At 45.1% G+C, this 23,697-nt stretch overlaps 1 protein-coding gene across 1 annotated transcript in view; it reads left to right on the forward strand.

The window, feature by feature from the left end:
• BLTP3A (bridge-like lipid transfer protein family member 3A) overlaps positions 1 to 23,697 on the forward strand; it is a 34,822-nt gene that overhangs the window by 6,623 nt on the left and 4,502 nt on the right. The window contains exons 2-20 of the mRNA XM_068659637.1: positions 7,081 to 7,243; positions 8,875 to 8,913; positions 9,368 to 9,459; positions 9,647 to 9,836; positions 10,298 to 10,438; positions 11,007 to 11,177; positions 12,330 to 12,507; positions 13,365 to 13,451; positions 14,047 to 14,211; positions 14,722 to 14,864; positions 15,631 to 15,772; positions 16,302 to 16,495; positions 17,147 to 18,696; positions 18,917 to 19,113; positions 19,733 to 19,887; positions 19,994 to 20,141; positions 20,917 to 21,182; positions 21,990 to 22,098; positions 22,673 to 22,788. Coding sequence (XP_068515738.1) covers positions 7,081 to 7,243; positions 8,875 to 8,913; positions 9,368 to 9,459; positions 9,647 to 9,836; positions 10,298 to 10,438; positions 11,007 to 11,177; positions 12,330 to 12,507; positions 13,365 to 13,451; positions 14,047 to 14,211; positions 14,722 to 14,864; positions 15,631 to 15,772; positions 16,302 to 16,495; positions 17,147 to 18,696; positions 18,917 to 19,113; positions 19,733 to 19,887; positions 19,994 to 20,141; positions 20,917 to 21,182; positions 21,990 to 22,098; positions 22,673 to 22,788 — 4,246 coding nt within the window. The remainder of the gene's footprint in view (positions 1 to 7,080; positions 7,244 to 8,874; positions 8,914 to 9,367; positions 9,460 to 9,646; positions 9,837 to 10,297; positions 10,439 to 11,006; positions 11,178 to 12,329; positions 12,508 to 13,364; positions 13,452 to 14,046; positions 14,212 to 14,721; positions 14,865 to 15,630; positions 15,773 to 16,301; positions 16,496 to 17,146; positions 18,697 to 18,916; positions 19,114 to 19,732; positions 19,888 to 19,993; positions 20,142 to 20,916; positions 21,183 to 21,989; positions 22,099 to 22,672; positions 22,789 to 23,697) is intronic.

Raw genomic sequence — 23,697 nt, forward strand, 5'->3', positions numbered from 1 at the left:
CTAACGAGCCCATTTGTACCATGCTCTGAAAATAGCCCTGGGAAGAGTGGCAGAGAACCAGTTTGAGGAACTGGGGGGAAATGGTTTGTAGCTAGAAACTCTGAGCCAGTTTATGAGAACGAAGCTTTGTCAGGTCTCTTTTCCCAGCAGTTGCTGCTATTTTTGTGGGCAATCAAAAAGTTCCCAAGGTGCTGAGCACTGAACCAGAGGTAATAAGTTTGTCTCTGAAATACTTACGTGCTATGTCTAGCAAAGTGTTTAAGACTAGCTACAAACCCTTTAATGTTGTTCTTTGGAAAAATTCTTATCTTACCAGTCCATTTTGATGTCTTTTTTACGTTTTTTGAAAAATGTAAATGTTGAGGAATCCTGTATCTAAAAGCAGAACCGCAGGGTACTGTGGAGTCAGTTAATAAACAGCGACTAACTCCTTGTTCAAATAGGGATGGGGAAGGAGAGCGCGCACATGACGGGAGATGGCATTTACCTTTCACAGAAAGTGATCTCCAGGATCAGCCTCGCTCTGCTGCAGTTTGCCAGAAGAACCAAATTGTCAGTTTTACAAAACCTATGTGAGCTGCCGGTGTTTCCAACCACTTCCACTCAGCTCGAAATAAACGTGTGCCATTTCAGGAATGCTAAATAGACTCTTGTTGCAGCAAAAACAAATTGCACTTCAGTAGCTCAGGAGGAAAGCATGGCTGGACGTGTTCTCACATCAGCGGCTGGGTCTGCTGGCCTTGTGGAACCTCTCTGCACAGTGGGTACTCTGCAAACTGAGCAATGTGCCCAGAAAAGAGGCTATTAAACATGACTTCTCCGCTTGTTTTATTTCTCCTGGACTCCTTGAGCTCTTACCTCTGCCACTGCTGCTCAGTTGAGTCTGAATTATGTCCTAAGCTTTTATTTTTTATAGTTTGGAAATGAAAATGCAGATCAGATTGCAAGATAAATAATGCTTAGAATATGAGAAGCGGGGCTTCTGCCTGGCAAGAAGGAGTGGAAACGCTGTATTTGCTTATATATTTCTTCCTAGTTTTCTTTTCTGGGTTGTTATTCACTTTGAGGTTTAGCCTTGGGAAATTCCCTGGCAGCTGAAGAGGGTTTACATTCCAGATTTCAGAGCACGGGGCAGCTGGCATTTAAACTTTACTGAGCTGATGAGCTAGAAATAGCACAACAGTTCCTCAGTGAGGTGGAGATCCACCCCTGCCAAAAACACCCTGCCTCTTTTCCTTTCAGGTTAACTTGTGGCTTGCTTTACAGAGCTCCTAGCACCAAATTAGTCGGCAGTGGGTGTGCTGTAAGAACTGCACCTCATCTGGAGCTTTGCGATCTTCCAGTTTTCAGGGTGCTTTGGAGTCATTTTGGGAATAAAATTGTCCTCAGGGGTCTACCTAAGTGGGGAGGCAGCCTTCAGTTCAGTCTCTTTGATCTGTTCGGAAATGTTGATTTTGCTCAGGAGTTTAACTTGGAATTGAATTTCGAAGTCTTTTGGCCTCGGGTGAGTTGTACTGCAACAGATAACGGTGATCTGGGAGCCGAGACAACTGGAAATGCGTTTGTTCTGGGCACAGATACATTTTGAGGCACCAGTGCAACTGCTTTGGGTTGCTGAGTGGTGTATCAACATAGTCAATGCTTGGAAAAACAGAAAGTTGACAATCTAAAGCTACCAGTGGCAGTGTGTACAGACATCCCACTGCACTTTATCCACCCGGATAAGGAACCTCCCAGAGCTGAGGTCTGTTTCCATGTTACACAGAACCATCGGCAGGGTTTGTTCTGTGGCTCCAGCAGAGCGAAGTCATGGAGATTTTTGCAGTGGGACCAGCTTGTCCGCAAAGGAGAGCAGCTGGTCTGGCAGTGCACCCGGTGTGTGCTAATAATGTGCTCACCGTGGAGCTGGGGGTGACTTTGGTGAACAATTAGTTCATTTGGTAGTGATTGAATTGCCTTAAATTCTAAATGGCCTTATATTAATTGAGTTGATATGATACCAACTGGATTAGTACGAAAGGTTATGTAATACCATGCGTAAATTCCTCTTTTTCTGTTAATTCAGTGTACTTCTCTTCCTTGGCTGCAGTTCTGAATCTCTCAGTCCTGACTAGAACTGTGGCTGCTTACCAGGCAAATTGCTCCACGGTTGCACCAAAACCTTGAGCTAGTAGGATGGCTTTTCTTCCCGAAAGGGCTTTTACTTCTTCCTATGCATCTTCGAGGCAGCTATTTTTTTTTCCCCTTTTTACAGAAGTTTTGATGGCTTGCTCAGTTTTATTTCCGCCAAAATTATTTTTCAGTTCATTCTCAGCCGTGTTTCGCAGTCAAAGCCTCTGCTGTTGTGTTCCTTGAAAGTCTTCCTGTACTTAGAAGTCAGCGACCTCTTCTTTTGCCAGTCATGAACCTTTTTTTTTCCATGTAAGCAGAGTCTTGGGCTTCCGAGATAAGGAGGATTAATATGAAGGGAAGTGTCCTATCACAGAGATTTGGGGATTGCAGAAGATCTTTCCAAATGAAATGGTGGCTTAGATGGATTAGGAATGGATTAGAAGGCCTGTCCAGACCTAACCCAACAAGATTCTGGAAAGATTTTTGGCACGGAGCAAATCTGCATTGACATGAATGTAGGTATTTTCCATGTCTAATTTCTGCCCTTCTACCACAGTCACTTAAAATACAATTTGGAACACAAACCAGAGGGGAAATTCATCTTTTCTTTTGCTGTTACCCTTATGAAGAGCCTTGTCTGCAGCAGTTTCCCCGGAGCATTTATTACGGTTTGCCTGTTTTCGGATTGCAGCTGACAACTTACCCTCTTCCTGACTTGCTTGTGTTTTGCGGATTTTTCCATCTGCTCTCCGCAACGGTGGCAAGCATTGCAAGCCATTCAGTCACTTCTTCTGCCAAAAAATGATGCTTGGCAATCAGCAAAATCAAGGTCGCTGGTGTACCGCTAATTAGTTCTCACATATAATAACCATAGTAACAAGGATATTAATAGAAATAAATGTGTTTAGCTGTGTAGATGCTGGTTACATACAATAGACGATGATTACTGAATAATTGCAGAAATTGAGGCAGAAAATCTATTTTGAGCCTGCGAAGCTACTGACGAGAGGGTTCTTGTGCCACGAGGCAGTGAGCTAATGAGAGAGATGGGTCTGAAGGGAAATGTGATGGTTTCAGACGTCTTCTCCTGACGTTATCTGTCTATGTATTTGTTCTGGAGACAGTGAGGCCAGACAGCTACAAATGCGAGCATAAATTCAGTATTTATGATGATAGCCTGGCTTCAGGCCAGCAGTAAGATTTGGCCAAACGCCCTCTTGCAATGGGTGAGTTTGGGGCCTCTGGATGTATCAGCTGATGAATCAGGCATTCTTCTAGCAGTGACATCATTTAGTTATATATAATGTAAATGTATATATACATATTCAAGCTGATGACTGAGCAAGTAGATTGATGCTCCCGTGCCTTCCCCATCTAAAACATGAAATGCAAACCAAGTCACAATCTCAGAAACTGCCCCAAAAGGCTGAGGGTTTCTGTAAAGAACATGATTTTCTTGGGCCAGGCCCCAAGTTACTGAGGTTTAAATAGCTGGGTGCTGTTAGCTCCTTAGGACAGAGCGAGCCCTTCTGTCTGCTATGAAAGTAGGATAGTGCTGGTAATGGCTGTGTGTGTCTGCTTCCTAGGAAAGTCGATTGAAAGCCCAAATGCGTCATCTGAAATGGAAAGAAACAGTGGGAACTTGTAAGGGAATCTCTTCCCTGAAAACCCGTGGCCACAGGAAGGGGCTTGACCTACCAGGACTATTTAGCTGTGGCTCTGAAAGCTTCTGGCTGGCATTTCCCATCATCTTCATTGCGAATGCAGAAGGTTTTCAGTCACCTGAAGGCTTTCTGTGGGTGCTGGTGACCATGGCAGTCTGGGTGGCTGTTGGGTGGACACGTTTTAAGATGAGATGTTGCTCCTGGTATTCTTCCTGGCAATGCATTAGTGCTTGGACAAGCCTACGCAGCTGCAAAATGCCCTCGTGACCGCAGTGACAACTCTATAAAGGGTGGGAAAAGGCTTTCTGGTGTGACTTTTGTCATGGTAATCCTGGCAGACTCAAAAGGAGTGCTGTCCTTTGAGTTTACTGGCTTAGTGCTGCATGACTTCTTCATAGAGTTGGGGGGAAAAAAAAGCAAACAACAACAAATATCCCACACTGTCAATTTTCCTAATAGCTACCATTTTCATTCATTTTTCTCGAAGCCAGCAATCAGTGCTGCCAAAAATGTTACTGTTGATGAGTGTGAATGGAGCGAGCCTGCCAACAAGCATCTAAAATTGTCTGCTCTCACGGCTTCTTCCTTCCCCTGACAGTGACCAAGCAGCTCCTTTCAAGAAGTAATTTGGCCTCTATAAAATTCCAAGTTCGCAGGCACAGTTCATCTCTTTTCCTTTTGGAAGCCCCACTGACATGCACTAAATATACCAAAATGTCTTAAATGTGAGGGTTATTCCATCTGAAAATCTTGGATCCCTTTAGAGGGATGAGCTGGGACTAGGCAGAGCTGTGGGAATTTCACTGTGCTTTAAAGGAAAGGATTTATTTCACATTTATGTTTATGATGCTTCCAGCTTCTGTTGCTCCGTGACTGGTGGGATCGATAATCTGTCCTTCAGGGGTTTTGGTGCAGCTAAAAAGCCTGTTGGAAGAGGCTCTTCCATAGAGTCTGGTAGTGCTTGTGCTGGTTTTCTTATCTGTTCAGCAGGATTTCTGCAGCCTTTCCCTGTAGGTGAACACAAATACCTGTTTGTTTTTAGCCAGGTCATGTTTCATACCACTCTCTCCACCAGGGTCTGGTTTCACAGCTTCTCCCTTCACTGTGCTACTGTTTTTAAGATAAAAAGAGACACCAAGTAAAAATAATTCCCTGTTGAGACATGTCCTTATGTTTTGTTTCTTCTGCATTAGCAGCTGAGAGCGGCTTCCCCTTCCGAGCACGCTTAGGCTGTGGTGAGGATTAAGACACCTGGGGTTTGATCCTTGCTTTGCAGGAGTGAGGAAGCTGCCGTGAGCCTCAGCCTCTCCCTGCCTGTGAGCATCGCTACCCGCAGCAGCCCCGTGAGTTCACCAGTGCCGAGCGCTTTTCTTGTCATTATTTTCAGTACCCAGTCCCAGGCAGAGGCGATTACAACACCTTTCAACACACCTGGTTCACTGAGGCAAGACAAAGATGCTCACGTATCGCCTCTGCAGCTTTTTGGTCCAGCTCTCAGCACTGCTTGAATTTATGGCTCTCACAGGGGGACCTGGCACAAACCCTGCAGACACCCAGCACGTCCCTGTACCTGCCTGTCCCCTGCAGCACACGCTGCTGTGTGTTATGTCCTCGTGCAGGGACCAGCGGGTGGTGTTGGGCTTGGCCTCCTGCCTGCGTGTGTTTAAATGAGAGAGCCTCGGGTTAAAGGCACGAGGAGTTCAAAGCAAACGTCACCTTCCCTGCGTCAGCCTGGGACGCTGGCAGGTACGCTACAAACGCGGTCAGGGCTCAGCAGGCAGCGCGTGCCCTTGGTTCAGGAAGGGAGGTGGCGGCGTGGCACAGGAAATGCCTGCTGGGGCTCTGGTGACAGCAGCAGACCTGACACTGAAAGGGATGGAGGTGACAAGGAGCAGCAGGCAAACACAGCCGTGTGTGCCGCCCTCCTCCTCAGGGCTCCGTATCCGAAACTCAGGGCTGATATCTGTGGCTCTTTACCATCCCTCAGCCTCTCTGTTAATGCTCATTTTAGGCATTTTAGTTCATTAAAGGCATTTCTCTTCCAGGAAGCCCTGGGGTGATGACGAGCAGCTGCTGCTGGCACCTCAGGTGACTTTACACCACACCTCGTGCTCCTACAGCGGCCACGTCTGCTGTCACCCCAGCAGTGTCGCTCTGGTTCCTCCTCCCCTCTCCTCTCCGTAGCAGTGGCAGGGCTTTGTCCGGGATGTTTTAAGCCTTTCAGAGGGAATCCGACCACGCTGCTGGTGCAGGGAAAGGAGACAGAATGGCAGCATGTGACTGTGAGCCTAATCCTGTTTGTGCTGACAATAGAGTCTTTCTTTTTCTTCCCCTTTCTGGACCGCTGGGCAGAATTAGAATGAGTATTAGTTTGGAGGAATGTGTGAAATGAGCTCTGGTTTCAGCAGTGAGTAAATCAGCAGGCAGGAAGTCTTCAGCCTTGTGACTCCCGTGACTTTGTAAATCTGACCAGCCTGGTGCTCGGCTCCCTCGGTGGCGTCCCAAAGCTCATGCACTGGGGCTGGCCGTCCTGGCGAGGTGCTGGGGTTCAGGCTGTGTGGTCTAAGCTGTCTCTACTGATTCCTCAGGGACCACAGTGTTTTTAAAGATGTTAAACACCAGAATATGCTGCTCTTGACCAGTCTGAAATCATTTCTTTCATTGCACTTAAATCACAGGCGCGTAAGGGAGCTGGGGATATCAGGCTGTGTGTAAGGGAGGTGCAAACAACAGTGGAAATGCTTGCCACGAGGAGAGGACAGGATTTGGGGTTGGTCACTAGGCAGGGGAGTTGGGTTGCATGCTTGGACTTGCTGGGCAGGGCACGTGCTGGCTTGCAGGACTGCTGTGTAGAGACAGCAATAAAAGTAACGAATTAATGATCTTTTGCTTTCCTTTGTCAATAGCCTAAAAAAAAAAATCTAGACAATAACACTTTTCACCACTGATATCGCACTGTTTGGGTGGTAAAGTTGTTGTCCTGTTGTGATTTGGCTTTGGTTTTGTTTTGTTTCTGTCCTAAAGCAGTTCTGCTGATTTACAAGTTCCCGGGGCTCTAGATGGAATTTTCAGTTTAGTGAATTTGATTAAAACAAGCAAGCAGAAACAAAACCTTCAAATGTCAAAGTGTAAGGACATTTATTTTCTGGAAAAAACAACATGCTCTAGGTCTAAAAATGTCAGAAAAGGTTTGACAAAGAAGCAAACAATTTTTTATACTTACTATACCTCTCTAAAAGGCTCCTCTAGTCTAAGGAGCTTTGCTTTGAGTTGTTTTCTGAGTCTCTCCTTTCTTCTCTTGTAGGTTTACGAAGAATCTCTCTCCAGACAAAATCAACCTGAGCACGCTGAAGGGGCAGGGGCAGCTGACCAACCTGGAGCTGGACGAGGAGGTGCTGCAGAATGTGCTGGAGCTGCCCACCTGGCTCGCCATCACCCGGGTCTACTGCAACAAGGCGTCCATCAGGGTGAGCGGAGGAGGCTGTGCTCGTGGCCCCAAACACAAACGAGACCTTCCAGTGACAGCTTCCGTGTGTCACTTGGGGATTTCTGATAAAGGATCCTGATGGAAGCCAGTCCCCACACTTGTGTCAGGCGTGGTATTTGTTAATTGAGGGCTATGAGAGAGCCACCAGAGCTTTCACCAAGGCTTTCCTTGCCAAGCACTCTGTCCCTGGTGGCCAGCAGCAGGGGTTAGAGGATGCTGAGAGAAGCACAGGAAAGTGTGGTGTGGTCTTGCCACCCCATTGGCATGTGATTTTTTTTAAGCCAGCCATGGGGACTTTATATGTAGTACCTGCTGATGAATTTCTAGGAATTTGCCCAAATGCCTTTTGGATCTGCTGACTTGTTTAACACCCAGAGCAAGAAACTCACAACTTAACTGTGTGTCTGCTGTTGCTTGCAGCAAGCCTGTGCATACTATTTTTAGTTGATAGTCTCCTGGTAGGTACTGTTCTCTACAAGAAATGGTGAACAATTACTCCCTGCTCATCATCTCCAACTGCCTTAGGATTTTATAAACCTTTCTGTTTGGTCATTCCCTCCCATTTTCCTGTCATTTTGACAGCTGAGCAGTTTTCCACGTCTTTCTTCATCCCCACTGACTTATTTTTTTAATGCTAAGGAAGTAACACAGACCTCCAACAGAAATAGGAAGCAGAGAGAAATGGAGTGCAGTTATCTGAAAGCCTGATTATGCTGTGAGGTGTAGTAAAATACACTGAACTTAAGTCTTAATCGTTCAAAATGCAATTCTTAAGAAATACATGAATGGTGCATGTGAAAAGCTGCACACTGCACTCGTTCGGCCCACTGTTGATCATTTACATGCATAATTGCTGAAATTGTGCATGCACATACAGTTGCACTTTTGCACACTGAACCCTCCTACAAATTTTTTTCCTTGTGCTTTTTAGAGCACAAAATTGATTTTTTTTCAGTTGATACGAAATGCCAGACTATTTAATCTCAGTTGGTACTAACCAGAGTTGCGTTATATGAATGCAAAAGTTTTTTTGTATATGGAAGAGACTTGCTATGAAAAAAATGTGGTTCTACTCTGCCAAGTGACAACAAAAACCAGCCTGTCTTATTCATCTGCTCTGTTCTATCTGTTTTTAGAGTCAGATCTGCTCTGTTCTATCTGTTTTTAGTGTCAGATCTGCTTATTTTAGTACCAAACACTTGTTCTCCCTCCTACAAGAACTGCAGAGTAAGCATTGCTGTAAGAAAATAAAATGGGATATTATTGGTTTATGCACAGCTGATTTCTAATAACAGCAGCAATTAGTTCCAAATGGTTTAAGGACAACGTTTTCCATAATGGAATGGGAAAAATTAGTATTTGACCTGCTGAACATCTATTACTTGTGATGATGTGCTGGATCCAAAAGCTACGCTGGCTTTATGGAGCTGGCAGCTGGACTGTCTTTTCACTTGTCTGCATGAGCCTGTTTGAGCTGGATTCAGTGGGACACGGTGGACTGTCCCTGTGGTCATTTCTCAGAGCAGAACTTTGTGCTCAGATGGTTCACTGATATCTCCTAAACCTTCCAATGTGAAGATAACTCTTCTAACCTCGACTTTACTGTTTCAGATCCAGTGGACAAAGCTGAAAACACACCCAATCTGCCTGGTAATGTTTCTTTCTTGTTCGTTCCTTTTCTTCCAAACCCTTTTTAATCCCTCCTACTTGACAAAAATTCTGGGAAGGGAAACCATGAAGTACATTCTCAAATCTTCATCTGACCTAAAGCCTCCAGGCCCTTAGCACCCAGGGGAAGAAGAATTCTGAGAACAGCCCTGTTAGGAGATGAGTGACCTCCCACGAGACCCTCATTTCACCGCAGGATAGAGCTGGGCTGAGCTTTCAGTGAGGTCCAGGGCAACCTTATGCCTGGTTTTTGTTGTTTGTTCTCCCCTCACTTCTGGGGATTGAGATTACCCAACAAATCTGGCATTGATGTGAGAGCTTTGACTTGAGGCTGCACAGCTTGGTTGTGCCTGTACTAGAGTCCCATACTTGAGGATGTTAGTCTGGGCTTGAGGCTCTGTCTCATATTTATTTATCCTCTGTTCTGTTTCTGTAGTACCTGGATAAAGTGGAGGTAGAGATGCGAACATGTGAAGAGCCTCGGCCGCCCAATGGACAGTCTCCCATTGCTCTTGCTGCAGGTCAAAGGTCAGTCCCCTGAGCCCTGGGATTTCTTTCTGACATGTTGGGGTTTGGGAGGCTGTTGTTCTCGACAGTTAACCACTGACCACCCTGGATTCGTGTTTTAGTGGTTCTAATATTGCTTATAAACCTTGGAGTCTACCTGGGCCTTTTACCATAACAAATGGTGACTTAAAGGACCTTCTCTTTGCAGTGAATATGGCTTTGCTGAAAAGGTCGTCGAGGGGATGTTTATTGTTGTCAATTCCATCACTATCAAGATTCACTCCAAGGCCTTTCATGCTTCTTTTGAGCTATGGCAGCTCCAAGGCTACAGCGTCAACCCCAACTGGCAGCAGAGCGACTTGCGGCTCACCCGCATTACAGATCCCCAGAGAGGAGAGGTAAAGAGTCCTCGTATGTCACCCATCATAACGTGCCCAGAAAAGTGGCACTCCGGGCTGTCCCGGTGCTCTGGGCTATTGGGCAGGTGTCTGGATTCTCCTAATTAACATCAGGGAACCTCGCTGAACTTCCCTGGCAGTGCTGCAGCAGAGGTGCTGAGAGCTGACTTAGGTTCAGAGCTTTCTCTAAGCTCCTGTAATCTGTAAGAATGAAGCTGGAGAAGCTGTGAATGCCTAGGCGGTTTGTCTGTTTTGTTTGTTTATTTTTATTTTTTTTTGGTCTCAGTGTGAGAGAGGGGGTTAGATATTACCTGGGGCATGATGATGTTTTTGTACAGGAACCACAGAGGAGAAGCATGTTGAATGATTCTCCGTGGCCTTGTTTCATTCCACATTTAAAAATGGTTTAGTGTAATCCTTGAAGTTGATGAAAATCTCAGCGTTTTCCTCTTTCTGGGTAGGTTTTGACATTCAAAGAACTCACCTGGCAGACACTTCGGATAGAAGCAGATGCAACTGACAATGGTGATCAGGATCCTGTTACTACTCCTCTGAGACTCATTACCAACCAGGGCAGGATCCAGATCTCTCTTAAGAGAAGGGTGAGTGTTTCACCCATGCTTTGAAGGATACCTTCTAACTGCCTGGTGCAATGATGATGCATATTTCCTCCCACATCCCTCAGCAATGGTTCTTTTTCTTTACAAATACTAAGTCCAAGCTGCTATTCCGCTCTATTTTCTGTTGGAAATAGCTGTGTTCTTTACCAAATGTCAGAGCAGTTTATGTTCCAGGGGAGAATAATATGTGTGGAGCCAATTTTAAAATCCATTTTCTCATCCTGAGGAGATCTGTCATCTCTTTATAGGGAGCTTAAAGCCTACTAGCCTTTTTTTTTTTTAACCTGACAGTGGAAATGTGATGGGGAATAGATGCAAAAAAATGCCATTTTTTTTCTTAATGGTGAGCAATTTCTCTTCTAAAGAGAAGGTAGCATTGACTACTTTCCTTCTCAGATGACACACTGCAGATGTCCACCAGATGAATTAATTTTTTTCTTGGATGAGTTTCGGAGCAGCACCTCTTGTTTCTGCTGCAGCTTCTGTGTATTACAAGAAAAGTGTATTGTGAGCAATTCTTACGGTCCCTGACACCTTCCTGCCGTTTCAGACCAAAGATTGCAATGTGGTGGCATCAAAGCTGATGTTTCTTCTTGACGACCTTCTCTGGGTGCTGACAGACTCTCAGCTGAAAGCAATGATGAAGTACGCAGAGTCTCTGAGTGAAGCCATGGAGAAGTCTGCCCAGCAGAGGAAAAGCCTGGCACCAGAGTCTGTACAGGTGAGTGAGGCATGATTTGGACGTTGGCTTGCCAGGAAAAAGGAAAAGACAAGGTGCACGAGACAGTTTCTGTTTGCACATCATCTGGCCCACACTCACAGAGCATCTCCCTGGTGAGAACTGTTAGGCTTCCTTGGTCAACATCACATAGCTTGTGGGCTATTGTTGAGAAAAGAAATGACCAAAGGAGTTGAATTTGTTGCCACCAAGCATCAGAGAATGTTCTTAAATAGTCACGAGCTAGATTCTGTCTAATTTTGGATTCTGTTTAAGGAGGGTGGTAAGTTGTGTGGCTTTCCAGATTGGGCTGGCATATAGAAAGTTGCAGAGGATCCCACAGGAATTTGATTTGGTAATAAGAAATAAATATGTTCTAGAAATAATGTTTTCTGCCTCTGAATGTCAGTCTGCACAGGCCTGGGGGAAGGGGCTCTGATGTAATATATTATGACATAAAATCATAGTGAGCTCTGATGCTCCAGGAAAAATATCAGTATCCAATTTTACTGTTGTTGTCAGGGGTTCTTTCTTCCTGCCTAATACTCTGGAGAGAACTCTTGGTTGTGTGTGTTTTTTGTTGTTGCTGTTTCTTTTCTCATTTGTTCTTTGTTTCATTTGGTCTCATTTGTTCTTTGGTTTACATACAGCTTAGCAGTCTGTGAGAACCTTAAAACAAGCAGTAACCTTGTACTTCCCTTACCACTTTGTTTACAAAGTCCTGTGCTGAGTAATCCCTACATACATAGGGCAAAGGACAAAAGGTGTTTTCAGAAGAAGAAAACGTGAGGGAAGAGGAGTTTCACTGCTGGTGGTGGAAACTCTGGGGAAGGAGGACTATGTGCTTAGTGCAGTGAGATTACGTAGAAGGGAGATCAGGAATACTTTGCCCTTTTCATCTCAGAGTCTTACATCATCTTCCAAGACAAGTTAACAGTAGCTTGATACAGAATAAGCAGAACCACAGGCAAAGGGTTTTACTCATGACAACATAGGGAAGGATCCAGATTTCTAGACTTCCTGTTGGATTTCCTTAGGTTGATGCCTTGCAGCCTGGAGGACTGCATGGGTTGTATTTAATTCTGTTCTAACTTTCCCCACCACCGCCTCTTTAGCCTTCTATCATTTCTTAGCAAGCTGTTTCTTCTCTAACAGATCACACCGCCTGCTCCAAGTACCCAGCAGTCCTGGTCTCAGCCATTTGGAGTCAGCCCGAATGCAAGTAGCATTGGTCAGTACTTTGATAAACATGACATGAAAGAGTCGTCATACCACCTCCTCATCTCACGCCTGGATCTGCACATTTGTGATGACAGCCACACTCGAGAGTCAGGTAACTGAGAGCAGCGTCAGCAGGACACCGCAGGAGGGAAAAAAATAATCCAGTGTTTATTGAAGGATCAGAGGATATGCTATAGGAACAATGTGGTATTGACCAAGGGGAATTAAGCATGATTATTCCTCTTGGTGAAAAAATGTTTGTTTTTACAGTGTCCAAGATCTTCAAAGTAGCATAGTTGCAAGGATTATTTGCCACTCCACTGCCTACCCCTTTCTTTTCAAGTAAGGTTTTGTTAATTAGTGTCTGTTTTACTCCTAGATAATATATTTTAATAGAGAATAGAGGTTTTTGACTATCTTTTCTCTCTTATGAGGTAAATATCCCTTCCCACCTCCCTCCCTCTCTTTGCACAGACATCACTGATCCAGTTGGACAGCTTGTTTCAATACATCTTCCTGTTAAAGGAAAAATAAATAAATCCCCTCCCACATCATCATGATTTTTTTTTAACTGGCTTGTGTATTGCTGTCTCCTGAGCTGCTGTTATTAACATCTTGGCATGGTTTTATTGTCTATTTCACTGGCCATACCAGCAAGTGTTCAGAAAACAAGTGCTGGTTATTGCAGTGAAAAGTGTAATTGACAGGAGCCTGGAAAGCGATGGGGCCTTGTAATTTGGCATTTGAGATTATAGGTCTGGTTCTTACAGTATAGACTGTTGCCCTATTACATTTGGTTGTCCTGTTCCTTGCCTAGGACAAGATTTTGAGACAACTTTTTAAGATATGCTCGTGCTAGTCATAGTAACCGTCAGTGATGGCAATCAAATGAGCATTGTCCTGAATTATCCTGAGTCAGGGTTTGGACTGCAGAGCTGACTGTAATTTTCTTTGTTCTGTTTCTTACAGGCACTTTGAAGCACGGGATGCTGGGCGGTGCTATGCAGCTGACCTTCAGGAGGATGGCTTTTGACTATTATCCTTTCCATCGGGCAGGTAAGGGAGAGAGTGTCCTCCCAGCTTGAGAAGGGAGATAAAAACAATTTGAAGAACAGCACTGCACCATGGCTTCAAGCAGGACAGGAAGAAAGGACTACACAAAAGACTTGGGACTTAAATCCTTGCGGACAGGGTTAATCTAGTTTATCTCTTGGTGGATGACTGACAAGTTATTGGCAAAGAAAGGAACAAATTTATGTCTGTCATAAGCCATAAAGTTGAAACTTTGGATTCCTTTTTGGTTGCTTAAGCTCTGGATCTGGTTCTAACATGTGCCTAATCAGTTTGAAAGGGTTATAGGATGTGTCCCAGGAGAAAATCTGTTTGTGGTTAACAGAGGAAGCAAGAAAAAGTGTGACCATGGCATTCTTCCCAACACTTGCGTTTAGAACACTGGCTGGTAGGACCAGCTCTGTTGTTTGGAAAGCTGCTCTTGCTCCACAAGTGCTTAGTATGCAGCATATTGTGTACTCCTGAATGTGGCATCAATTAAAGGGAATGCTTTACAGATTTATGTAGGTTTAAGGGGAGCAGGAGTGTTGTGTTTATCCGGAAACCTCATTTTAAAGCCAGGATGTTTACTTTCATGCAGGAGATGCCTGCAAGCATTGGGTGAGGTACAGCGAGGCAATGGAAGCACGGGGACAGTGGGCAAAAAGGTTGGTCAGTGAATTTCAAAGCAAGATTGAGAAGCATTACGAAGAAATGGACTCAGCCTTTGCCAAGACTCCACTTTCCCCCTTCAAAAGGAAGCCAGGTAATGATGTTTGATTAAATTCCTGACAAAGCTGGAGATGGTAACAATTGTTCCCCAGGCAGTAATATCTCTAGCTCCCTTTCACTGACTCTTAGCAGCTAGATTTGTTGGTGCAGAAATCCATAGCACACTAAAAATCAGAAATTTAGTGGCAAAGGATAATGGATATCATACTGGAACAACACTGCAGCAAGAATGGACAGGCTGCAGCAGTCACTTTCCTAACTTATTTTTTTTTCTCTGTAAGTGAGCATGTAATGGATAAATGAAATGGTTAAAAGCCTAGCAAAGGAAGTTGTTCTGTTGCTGTGGAGCATGCCAGTCTTTGATGCTGTTCTTCTTTTACAAGTACTAAAGTTTTGATTTTTTCCTCCTAACTGTGCCCATCTGTTTCTAATTTTGGGGCTGCTGTTTCTGCTGTGTCAGCACATACGTGTTGGGGTTGATAGTGAAGTTCATTGCAAAGGAGATGAGTAAAACCCTGCTGCTTCTGCTTTTCCATCCCCACAGATACATCCCTAAGTCCTCAGAAAAGCCCCTTGGAGAAAGGCCGTGTACCTCCTTCAAGTTTGCCACAGCTCCGGCACCCTCCCTGGAACCGGCTTCGATCCAGCTGTGTGGTAGTTCGTGTGGATGACCTGGATGTTCACCAGGTAGGGATTTGAGCAGTGCCTGTGGACATCCATGTCCTTTTTTTTTTTTTCCAAAAGAAATTTAATTTGATGTGATGCAAATAAATCAGGCAAATCCCATGTAATCCAAGACAATCAAAGCTCTGCAACCAGGGAACCCAAAAGCTGTTATTGTGTTGCATGTACAACTTTTAAACCTGGTATGAACTGCTGATAGTTTTCATGTTCAGAGGAAATTGCATGCATAACTACAGAGTTTCTGCACTCTGTGTGTTCATGTCTAAACTTTCATAGGCAAGCCCAGGATAAAAGATTTCATGCATTCGAGAAGTTAGTGAGGATATGGATTTTTGACAGAGGAGGAGCATCTTACCTCATATTTCTGACCCAGGACAGAAAGGATCATTAGAGTGGATCAGGCCCTACATCCAGATACCGTGTACCCATTGTAAGAGCATAATCAGTACCAGGTATTATAATGGATTTAGCAACACGCTGTTAATCCTGAAGAAAGGTACAATAGATTTCAGTTCTGTTTGTTCACATCACCTAATTCTGATTGTTGTGGGTCTTACTAGCAGTGACACGAGATATAAAGAACTGAATTCCCTCAAAGGAGAGGAGTTGAAAATATTAGAAGGTAGAAAAAGTTTCATTGTTACTTGAAAGCATAGCGTGTTTGATGTGTAAATGAGATAGATTGAATGTGGGAGACAGCAGGGTTACTGGGATGCTTTATTTTGCCAAACATGGGCTCTGCACAGCTGCATGCCATTTATATTTTCAGGTTTCTACAGCTGGTCAGCATAGTAAGAAACCTTCGACCTTGCTTTCATGTAATAGAAAATTCCTCAACCTTCCTGATCAGGTCTCTGCAATCCATATTGAATTCACAGAGTATTACTTCCCAGACAATCAGGACTTTCCAGGTAATACACCAAGGTTAGCACCTTCTTTCATAAGTTTCTTAAAAAATCAGTCAACTTTTCATTCTTTAGGTGTGAATTCTTGAGGCTTCTATGGGTGTCCATTTTTGTTCAGTTTCCTGGTGTTTGTGTGTTTGCCTGTCTAATTCTTTTTCTTTTGCCTTTGAGATAGTGGGATAGAGTTTGCCTGGTGCAAAGTGTGAAGGGAAAGATGTGCTTGAAAAAAATAACTTGCCCAGGAGTATATTGAAGAACTGCTTTGGTCAGCTCTTGGGGTTCTGCTCTGTTGATTTGCACTGGAGCAGGACTCTAGGGAGCTCTGAGTGCTCTGCAGCTAACTGGGTGTGAGAACTGGAACACGTCACTTCTCTGCTGCATCTCAGCTTCTTCCTTTCATCAAGAGATCTGTCTTGCAGTGGGTGTTGAAGCCCTAAGCTTTGGTGTTGTCAATGCAGGTTGTACGCTGAGCTGCAGACTTCCTGAAAGGCCTTTTCTGCTATTATTAATCCATCTTGATTCTGTTCTGTTCTAGTTCCATGCCCAAACCTGTATGTACAGCTGAATGGTTTGATGCTTACCCTGGATACAGCAAGCATGCTCTGGATAAACCTCTTCTGTCTGGATCTTTATCGCAGCTTGGAGCAGTTCAAAGCCATCTACAAGCTGGAGGACTCAGGCAAACGTGATGAGCATTTTGATGTCCGACTGGATGGCTTCCGGCTGAAGGTACCATTCACTTCTCAGTCTTCAGTGTCCTCTCCCTTCTTGTTGTGTAAGGAACATGAGACCAGGACATAGCTGGAGTCCAGGCTGAGCACGTGAAGTTCCCCCCTTTTCTAGTTCTAGTCCAGAATAGACAGGCAAGTCGGTATTTATGAAAACAGTTTTAAGGAAAAACTGCTGGCTCAGGTAACCAAAAGTTGCTTTCTGCCCTTTGGAAACCACTTTGACTCACTCCAGTGAGAAGGTACCAACAGGCATGCGTCTGTGGCATTGACATCCGATGGTGTTTGTCACTGACTACTCGATAGCAGTTTTGTGCGAAGGCTTAAAGGCCTGACCGTGTGGTAAGTACTTGCAGAGAAAGATCAAAGTGTGTAGTTGTGAGCTGAGCTGCTACACAACCTGTGGATGGTAAAAGAAGTTGAAATAAAATTAAGGTTAAATTTCCTTGCATCTGATTTCTCTTCCCTGATTGTTAATTTTTCAGATAAGGATGAGTTGAGAGTCTAGTCCAGCTCTTGGGATTTTAGTAGAGACCAAGACTTGTCAGTTATTTCTATATTCCACAGCTGATCTTCTGTGTAAGCAGCAGGATAGTCTTCTGCTAATTTCCCTTCTCACTGCTTAATTTCTAGTGTCTTTCTCTTCCCATAGCTCAACATCCCTGTGGAGAAGAAAGTCACTGACCACCAAGACCGTCCGCAGACGCTCTGCATCCGCACGACGGAGATGACTGCCACCAACACCCGCCACGCTCCCTTCTGCAGCTGCCAGGACCTCCAGAGCCTCTTCCGTAAATTTGCCAGTTCGGAATTCTTCCACTCCAGCTACATGCAGTTCCCGAGGTCTCAGGATAACTTCAGCCTCCTTCACACCCTCTTCTTGCGCCACGCATACGAGGTGGATGACAGACCTCAGAAGCATACGGGTTTTCCCCAGCCATTGCGCAAACTCTCGGCCTCTGAAGATCTGTGGTCTATGAATTTCACTGAGCTTTCCCTGGACTTTGAGGGTGCTGAGAGCTCTAAGGGCAGAGCCCTTAGCTTTATTGACCCATTTCCCCTCTCCATTTGGGCCTGTCTTCCCAAGAGATGGGGGCAGGCTCAGATATCTAAACGACAAGAATCATCTGCCTCTGATATAAAAATCAAGCCTTCTGCCAGTTTCAGCAATCACTCCAAGAATGAAAACCTCTCCAGAGAGCATGGGGTTTGCCAAAGATCAAGGACTGACCAGGATCTGAAGAATGTCTACAAGGTTGCAGAGACGATGGATGTCTTGGGAGAGTCTGAGTGTGAAATTGATGATGGAGTAGATGATAAAGAGCTGGAAGCCTCTGCTGATATCCATGTGCTTTTGTCCTCATCTGTTCACGTCAAAGTTCGGCTCAACCACTACCAATACTTGGTGCTGCTCAGGATGAAAGAAGTTCTGCAAACGCTACAGGAGCAGCTGGCCCAGGATACCCAGGAGGTGACTGGGTCTCCTTTAGATCCCATGTCTGCCTCTGTGGGAGTTCTGTTCCACAGTGCTGAAGTGGCCCTGCTCATGAACCCTGCTCCAGGCTCCTGCCTGGAACCCAGATCCCTCGACTCGGACACAACGAGCCTGATCGAGTCGGAGCTCTCGCCCTCAGACAGCAAGGAGGGGCTGGCAGCTGAAGAGAAGGAGCAGAAATCTGAGACCAGTTCTGAGAAGGGAATGTGCGGGACCACAAAGGTCCCAGAGGACAGGGAGATTGAAGGTACAGGTACCAACGCAACCGGTGTGCCATTGGAGAGGCTCCAAAGATCTGCAAGCGATGGAGCTCTGAGTACAACTCCGCAAGGTAAAACCATGGAGGAGAAGGGTCTGATAGAGGAAGCACGTGAAGCTGTAGAAGCCCTGGTTCCAGAAAGACCAGAAGAGCCCAGCAGTCATCCTCAGAGCCCTCCTGCCCTCCCTTCTAGCCCAACCTCGGAAGTGCAGCCCGTGGAGAGAGGAAACATCACTCTCAACGGCCAGGCAGAACTCATCCCTTTGAAGAACCTGGAGGTGGAGTTGTCCAGTGCGCTGCATATCACAAAGGATGCCACCAAGGAAGCTCTGCACGTGACTATGGACCTCACCAAAGAAGCCATGTCTATAACAAAAGATGCTCTGAGCTTGAGCCGGGAGAAGATGACCTCCACCATGCAGAAAATGCTCTCTCTCCCCCCAGCCAAGTGAGTGGAACATCCTCCCGTGCATCACAGCAGCAAGGCTGCCGGGAAGGAGGGGAGGTGCAGGCCAACTGCTCCCTTTCTCTGTGTGCCATATGGGCCAGAGAGAGGTTAGACCTTCATCTCTTGGGGATTGGTATAAGGATGCTAAAGCCTGCCTAATACCTGTATAATCCCAGGGCTAAGCTGTTTGCCTTTATTAATTTATTTATTTATTTTGTAGGGATTCTTTGCCCAAAGCAGAAGAGGGAGCAGTGACTCCAGGTGGGGGTGGCAGCAGGCGAATGCCTTTCTTCTCCATGAAGAGGACGGCGTCCCAGCACTCCTTTGACACCACATCCGTGGATGGGAGTGGTCCCGAGGACGGGCTGTCCGTGGACAGCGATGGCAGCGATGGCTTTGTGATGCTCACAGATTCTGGTAAGGAGTGCTCGTCCCCACTCTCATTTCAGTTTTCTGCCGTAGGTGACTGCCTCGTGCTGTGGTCTCATGGAATTCTCTTGTGCTATTCATTCTTTTTGCAGGTCATGAGCAGTTCACCCAAAATTACTCTTTCTGCTTTTCTAGATGGCTTTTTTTTTTTTTTTTTTTTTTTGAGGGAGAGAATGAGTATAAATGAGTGGAAAGGGTGTCCCCTGTACCATCACAGTGGTGTTCTAAGGTGTTTATTTGGCCATACTAGAGCAAGAACCACAGATGCATGCAGGTGGGTGGACAGTCCATAGTGTTTGAGAGGGGTTTATTAGGGGATGGTTAGATTATATTAGGTATAGATACATTAGATACATATTAGATATATATAATCCCCTAATATATTAAATATATTAGAGGATTAAGGGATAGTTAGAAGTAGGGTGCACTGCGCATTGCACACTTCAGCTACGCATTAATTAAATTCATCTAAGGAGCTGGAGAGAGTTCCCTGGAGGTTGGTGTAAGCTGATAAGTCATGAGATTCAGACAGATGCTGAGATCAGGACTGCTTAAAACCAGAAGAAGAAACAGAATCAAACTGTTGTTGTTGTTGCTTCCATTTCAGAGCCCAGCCTGGACCCTCTTCCCTCAGGACATCTCCTTCAGGCCCACAACAACACGGGCAGTAGAGCAAGCCTGATGGCAGAGGATGAGGGTGGAGTGTCTCCTGAAATAAACAGCTCGACTTCACAGAGCGGAGAGGACCCCAGCCTTCAGCTGGTCAGTTTTGTTCCTCCTCACTGTCATACTGCCTCCAAGTGAATCTTGAAGTGAACTCAAAGTGTTGTGGTGGTTTAATAAGAGAGCTTGTCACTTGCTGTTACAGGTGTCAGTCCTGGTACTGAAGATGAATGAGGTGAACTGTGGAATAGAGGCACGAGGTGACGATTTGTCTGTTGCTTTACAAGTGATGAATGTGGTCCCAGAGCAACTGAACAACGTTGGGATGTGGCAATACTTGCGTGGCTATGTGGGTAAGATTCTGGCTTTTATAAACACACTGTGATAACTGCCACTCTCAAGGTGTCTTTCATTTTAACTGATATTTCAGTGTTCATGAAACTCACAAAATACCTACACAGTTAAGCTAGATGGTATCTGGTACAGTGAAACTCTAATCCTTGGTTGGGATTTTTTTTTTTCCTGCTAGGATGCATGAAATAAATGAAAAGAGGAATAAAGCTACCTAGGGAAACCCTGAAGTTATTCCTGCCCTGAGAATAATGCTTCTGGGACAGGGTATTTCCCCCCGGCTATGTTCAAATTTAAAATGCATGAAAACAAAAAACACAAAAACACAAGTGTAACCAAAAACTTTAAGTGAAAGCCTGAGCAGGAGTTGTTGGACTGTTATTTCTTCTTATCAATACTGTCTAAAGCCACAAGGGGGCAAAACGAATACAAGGTTTAGGTAGTGTTCAGGACTGGCTGGCTCTGGAGAACTGAGTGGTGAGTTTCTGGCCAACTGGTGTAGGTGCAAGATGACGGCTACTTTTAGATGTGCAGAGCTGGGGAGAGAAGGCTGGCTCCAGGGGCTTGGAGAGTCTGGTCCTGGTGGTAGCTTTTGTGATGTGAGCTCTGGTCGTTTGAAACCTGGACTTCTTTCATGAGGAAGATGGCTTCAGACTGCTGCCATTGTGAACTTGACTGTTCTGTGCCTGGACAGTGAAGGGCTTTTCAAAATTCTTATTTTGACCTAACGTCTTACTACTGATGTTCTGCAATGAGGCCTTTCTGCTTTGACTGTAGGAGATACAGGTGTGGAGAAGCCTTCAGTCCCTGAAGTGAAGAAGACCCAGCCAGAAGTGTGTTTGCGTCTTGAAGTAGGACCCAACGCTGCTGTGCACTCATCACTTGCTGTTCAGAATGGCTTCCTACATATGCTGGTCCACAGCTACAGAGCAGAGCTCTTCATGTCCTTCCTCACCAACCTTGGCCCTTTCCTTGAGGATGAAATAATCCCCGAGGTGATCCCCATGGAGATAGAAGTTGTGGATGCCAAAATCACACTGAAGGTGGGTATATAGGGAACCAAGGTGGTATCCCGAGCAGAGCTCACTTGCATGATACTGCTTGGGTAAGGATGCTGTGAGATGGCCATGGGCCTCTGTAGAGGTCCTGTTTTTGTGACTGTGTTTTATTTGGTTTCTAAAAATTGCCTTATGGATAAACAAGGAACACAGAAGGGTTGTTGAGTGCTCAGATTGTTGAGAAATGGGAGCCTGACCTTCAGATTCTCTCCTCAGCTGTGTTGATGATCTGTTTGCAGACTCAAAGCAAACAGAATTAAATACTTCTCCCAATGTGAAATAAGAATTATTTGACCGTTTTTGTAAGAATTTAAACAATTATGGATGGAAGACAAAACAGCGTATAATAGCTGTCTGATATTTAGAAGGGGAGAAAACTGTCAGAAGTTCTTCTGAAAGCAATGTGTTTGCTCCACAGCCAACCAGGAACTAGTGTAGCCAGATAGCAGCATAAAAACCTTCAGGCTTAGGGATATTGGCTTTATTTTGGTAGGTTTTTGCCTCAGGAATTCACAGGACAACTGTGAGAGTAGTGCTAAGGAAGATGGCCTCTCCTTAGCCTTTATTATGGGTATGACAGAGCTTTGTTGTGATCTGTGTGAGGGCCTTCCCCATGCCCTGTATATAAAGCCAGGCTTTTCCATATGGTGGGTGACCTCGATATGCTCTGGCAGTGCTGCCAGTGGTAACGTTACTCCTGTGAAGGCTGGGGGCAAGGGGAACCCTCTGTAGGATTGCCAGAGCTTTCACATTTCATCTCCTCTCTGCTTTTTTCTCTTTTCTTTTTTCCAGGATGACAGCCCTCGGGTATACCCTACGTCCCCTGGCCCTGTTCCTATCACCTTGGCAGTAGATCACATCATTGTGAAACGCAAAGATGATGGAGTTTTCTATCTAACAGGTCAGCAGAGTCAGGAATCTCATTTATTCTCCCCCAGCACCTCCCAGGCCTTGCTGGAGGTAGGGTGGTCTGCTGTGCCTGCCACTAGAGGAGACTGGAACTGAAGTGTGATCATTGTGCTGGGAACGATGGGCTCTGGAGTGTGAGCGGTCCCTAATTATGATCTTTGCGGTCACTCCTGCCAGAATGCACAAATAATGTTCTGTCTTCAGTGCAAGCACCCAGGTCCTTTGGTTGCTCTGCAGTATTAATCTGTGGGTGTGGGCAGTCCCACCTCGCTAGTTCTTGCTGCTTTTGTTGTATTGTTTGGACAGAAAATTTGATACCTCAGGCAGAACACGTTAATATCTAAAACAGTGAACTAGCAGCCTGAATTCGTGCTTGGTGTTTCCTTGAGCTCACATAGTCAGGACAGATTACTGCTTCTTCCCTTGTTTTAGCTTCTTCATTGTAAAATGTGGGTGGGAATTTTATTGTTTAAAACAAACAAAAAGAATGTTAAAGCTTTTCCTTTTGTCCTAAGAGAACCCTGCTGTATTAATACCTACACCTGAACGTTTTCTATCCTTTGCAGCTCCAGGAGGGGAGGACTCACTGAGACTGGAAAAACCTGAACCAGTTGTTCAAGACCAGAAGGCCCCAGCAGAGTGTGTCTTGGCAGCACCCCCAGGAGGAGTGCGTGGACTGCAGGTGAGTCACTGCTGCCTCTTGCTGTCTAGACAACTAGTTAGCTGGCAGGAGGCTGGAAAATTGGCCTTTGTCTTCGTGTATTTGCAGTTACCGGTAGGCGTGGTGTGCTGCAGATAGGGAGTGCACACAAAGCACTCCGTACCTCCCTTTGCAGGCATTCTGAGAAATACGAATGCCCTGCCAAGTGTGTAATCACTGCTGTTCCATTTCAGAAACCTGTTGTTTTCCTGAGTGGCTCTGTCTTTCTGCTGTGTTCAATTCCTTGTTAGCAAAAACAGGAATCGTGAAACCACAAAGAGAGCTTTTGTCAGGGAAGAGTAAGTCTTACAGCTAGGGAGAGCTTCAGGTCACACAACGTTTTTGCTGTTCAGTTTAAACTTTCTTTGCCACTGGAATTCAGATAAGTGGCTTATTTTATAATACACAGTATTCTTTACTTACAATTCCTGTCTGATGTAAAGTCTACTTGATAAATTGATCAATTGCTAAGGACAAATATATATTAAAGGTGCAGTGGGACTAACTGGATACAGAACTGGGCTGGGACTTTGGATTCTGTTCATTAATTGGTAACACCACTTCATTCCTCATCTTTCTCTTTTCCATTTAGTGCAGAGACTTCCTCTTCTGCTTGTTTTATAGTGTCAGGGCCCTGACCACAACTGGAGCAAGTAGTCATTACAGTAGCTTAGCATCAGTTTATTTTCTGATATTTTTGAACTTCACAGGACCAAATGCAAAGGCTAAACTCTTAAGTAAAAATATTTCTGAGAGTTGCCAAGGAAAACCCTGTCCTGTAGCATGAAGCTGCTCTGGCAGTGTGTGAGGACAGAATTACCTTTGTTCATGGAGGCAGGAAGCAGGAACGCCAAGCATCTGCGTGCTCCAGCTATCATTTTAATTTAAACA

Source organism: Anas acuta, chromosome 24 (genome assembly GCF_963932015.1).
Source record: "Anas acuta chromosome 24, bAnaAcu1.1, whole genome shotgun sequence".
NCBI lineage: Eukaryota > Metazoa > Chordata > Aves > Anseriformes > Anatidae > Anas > Anas acuta.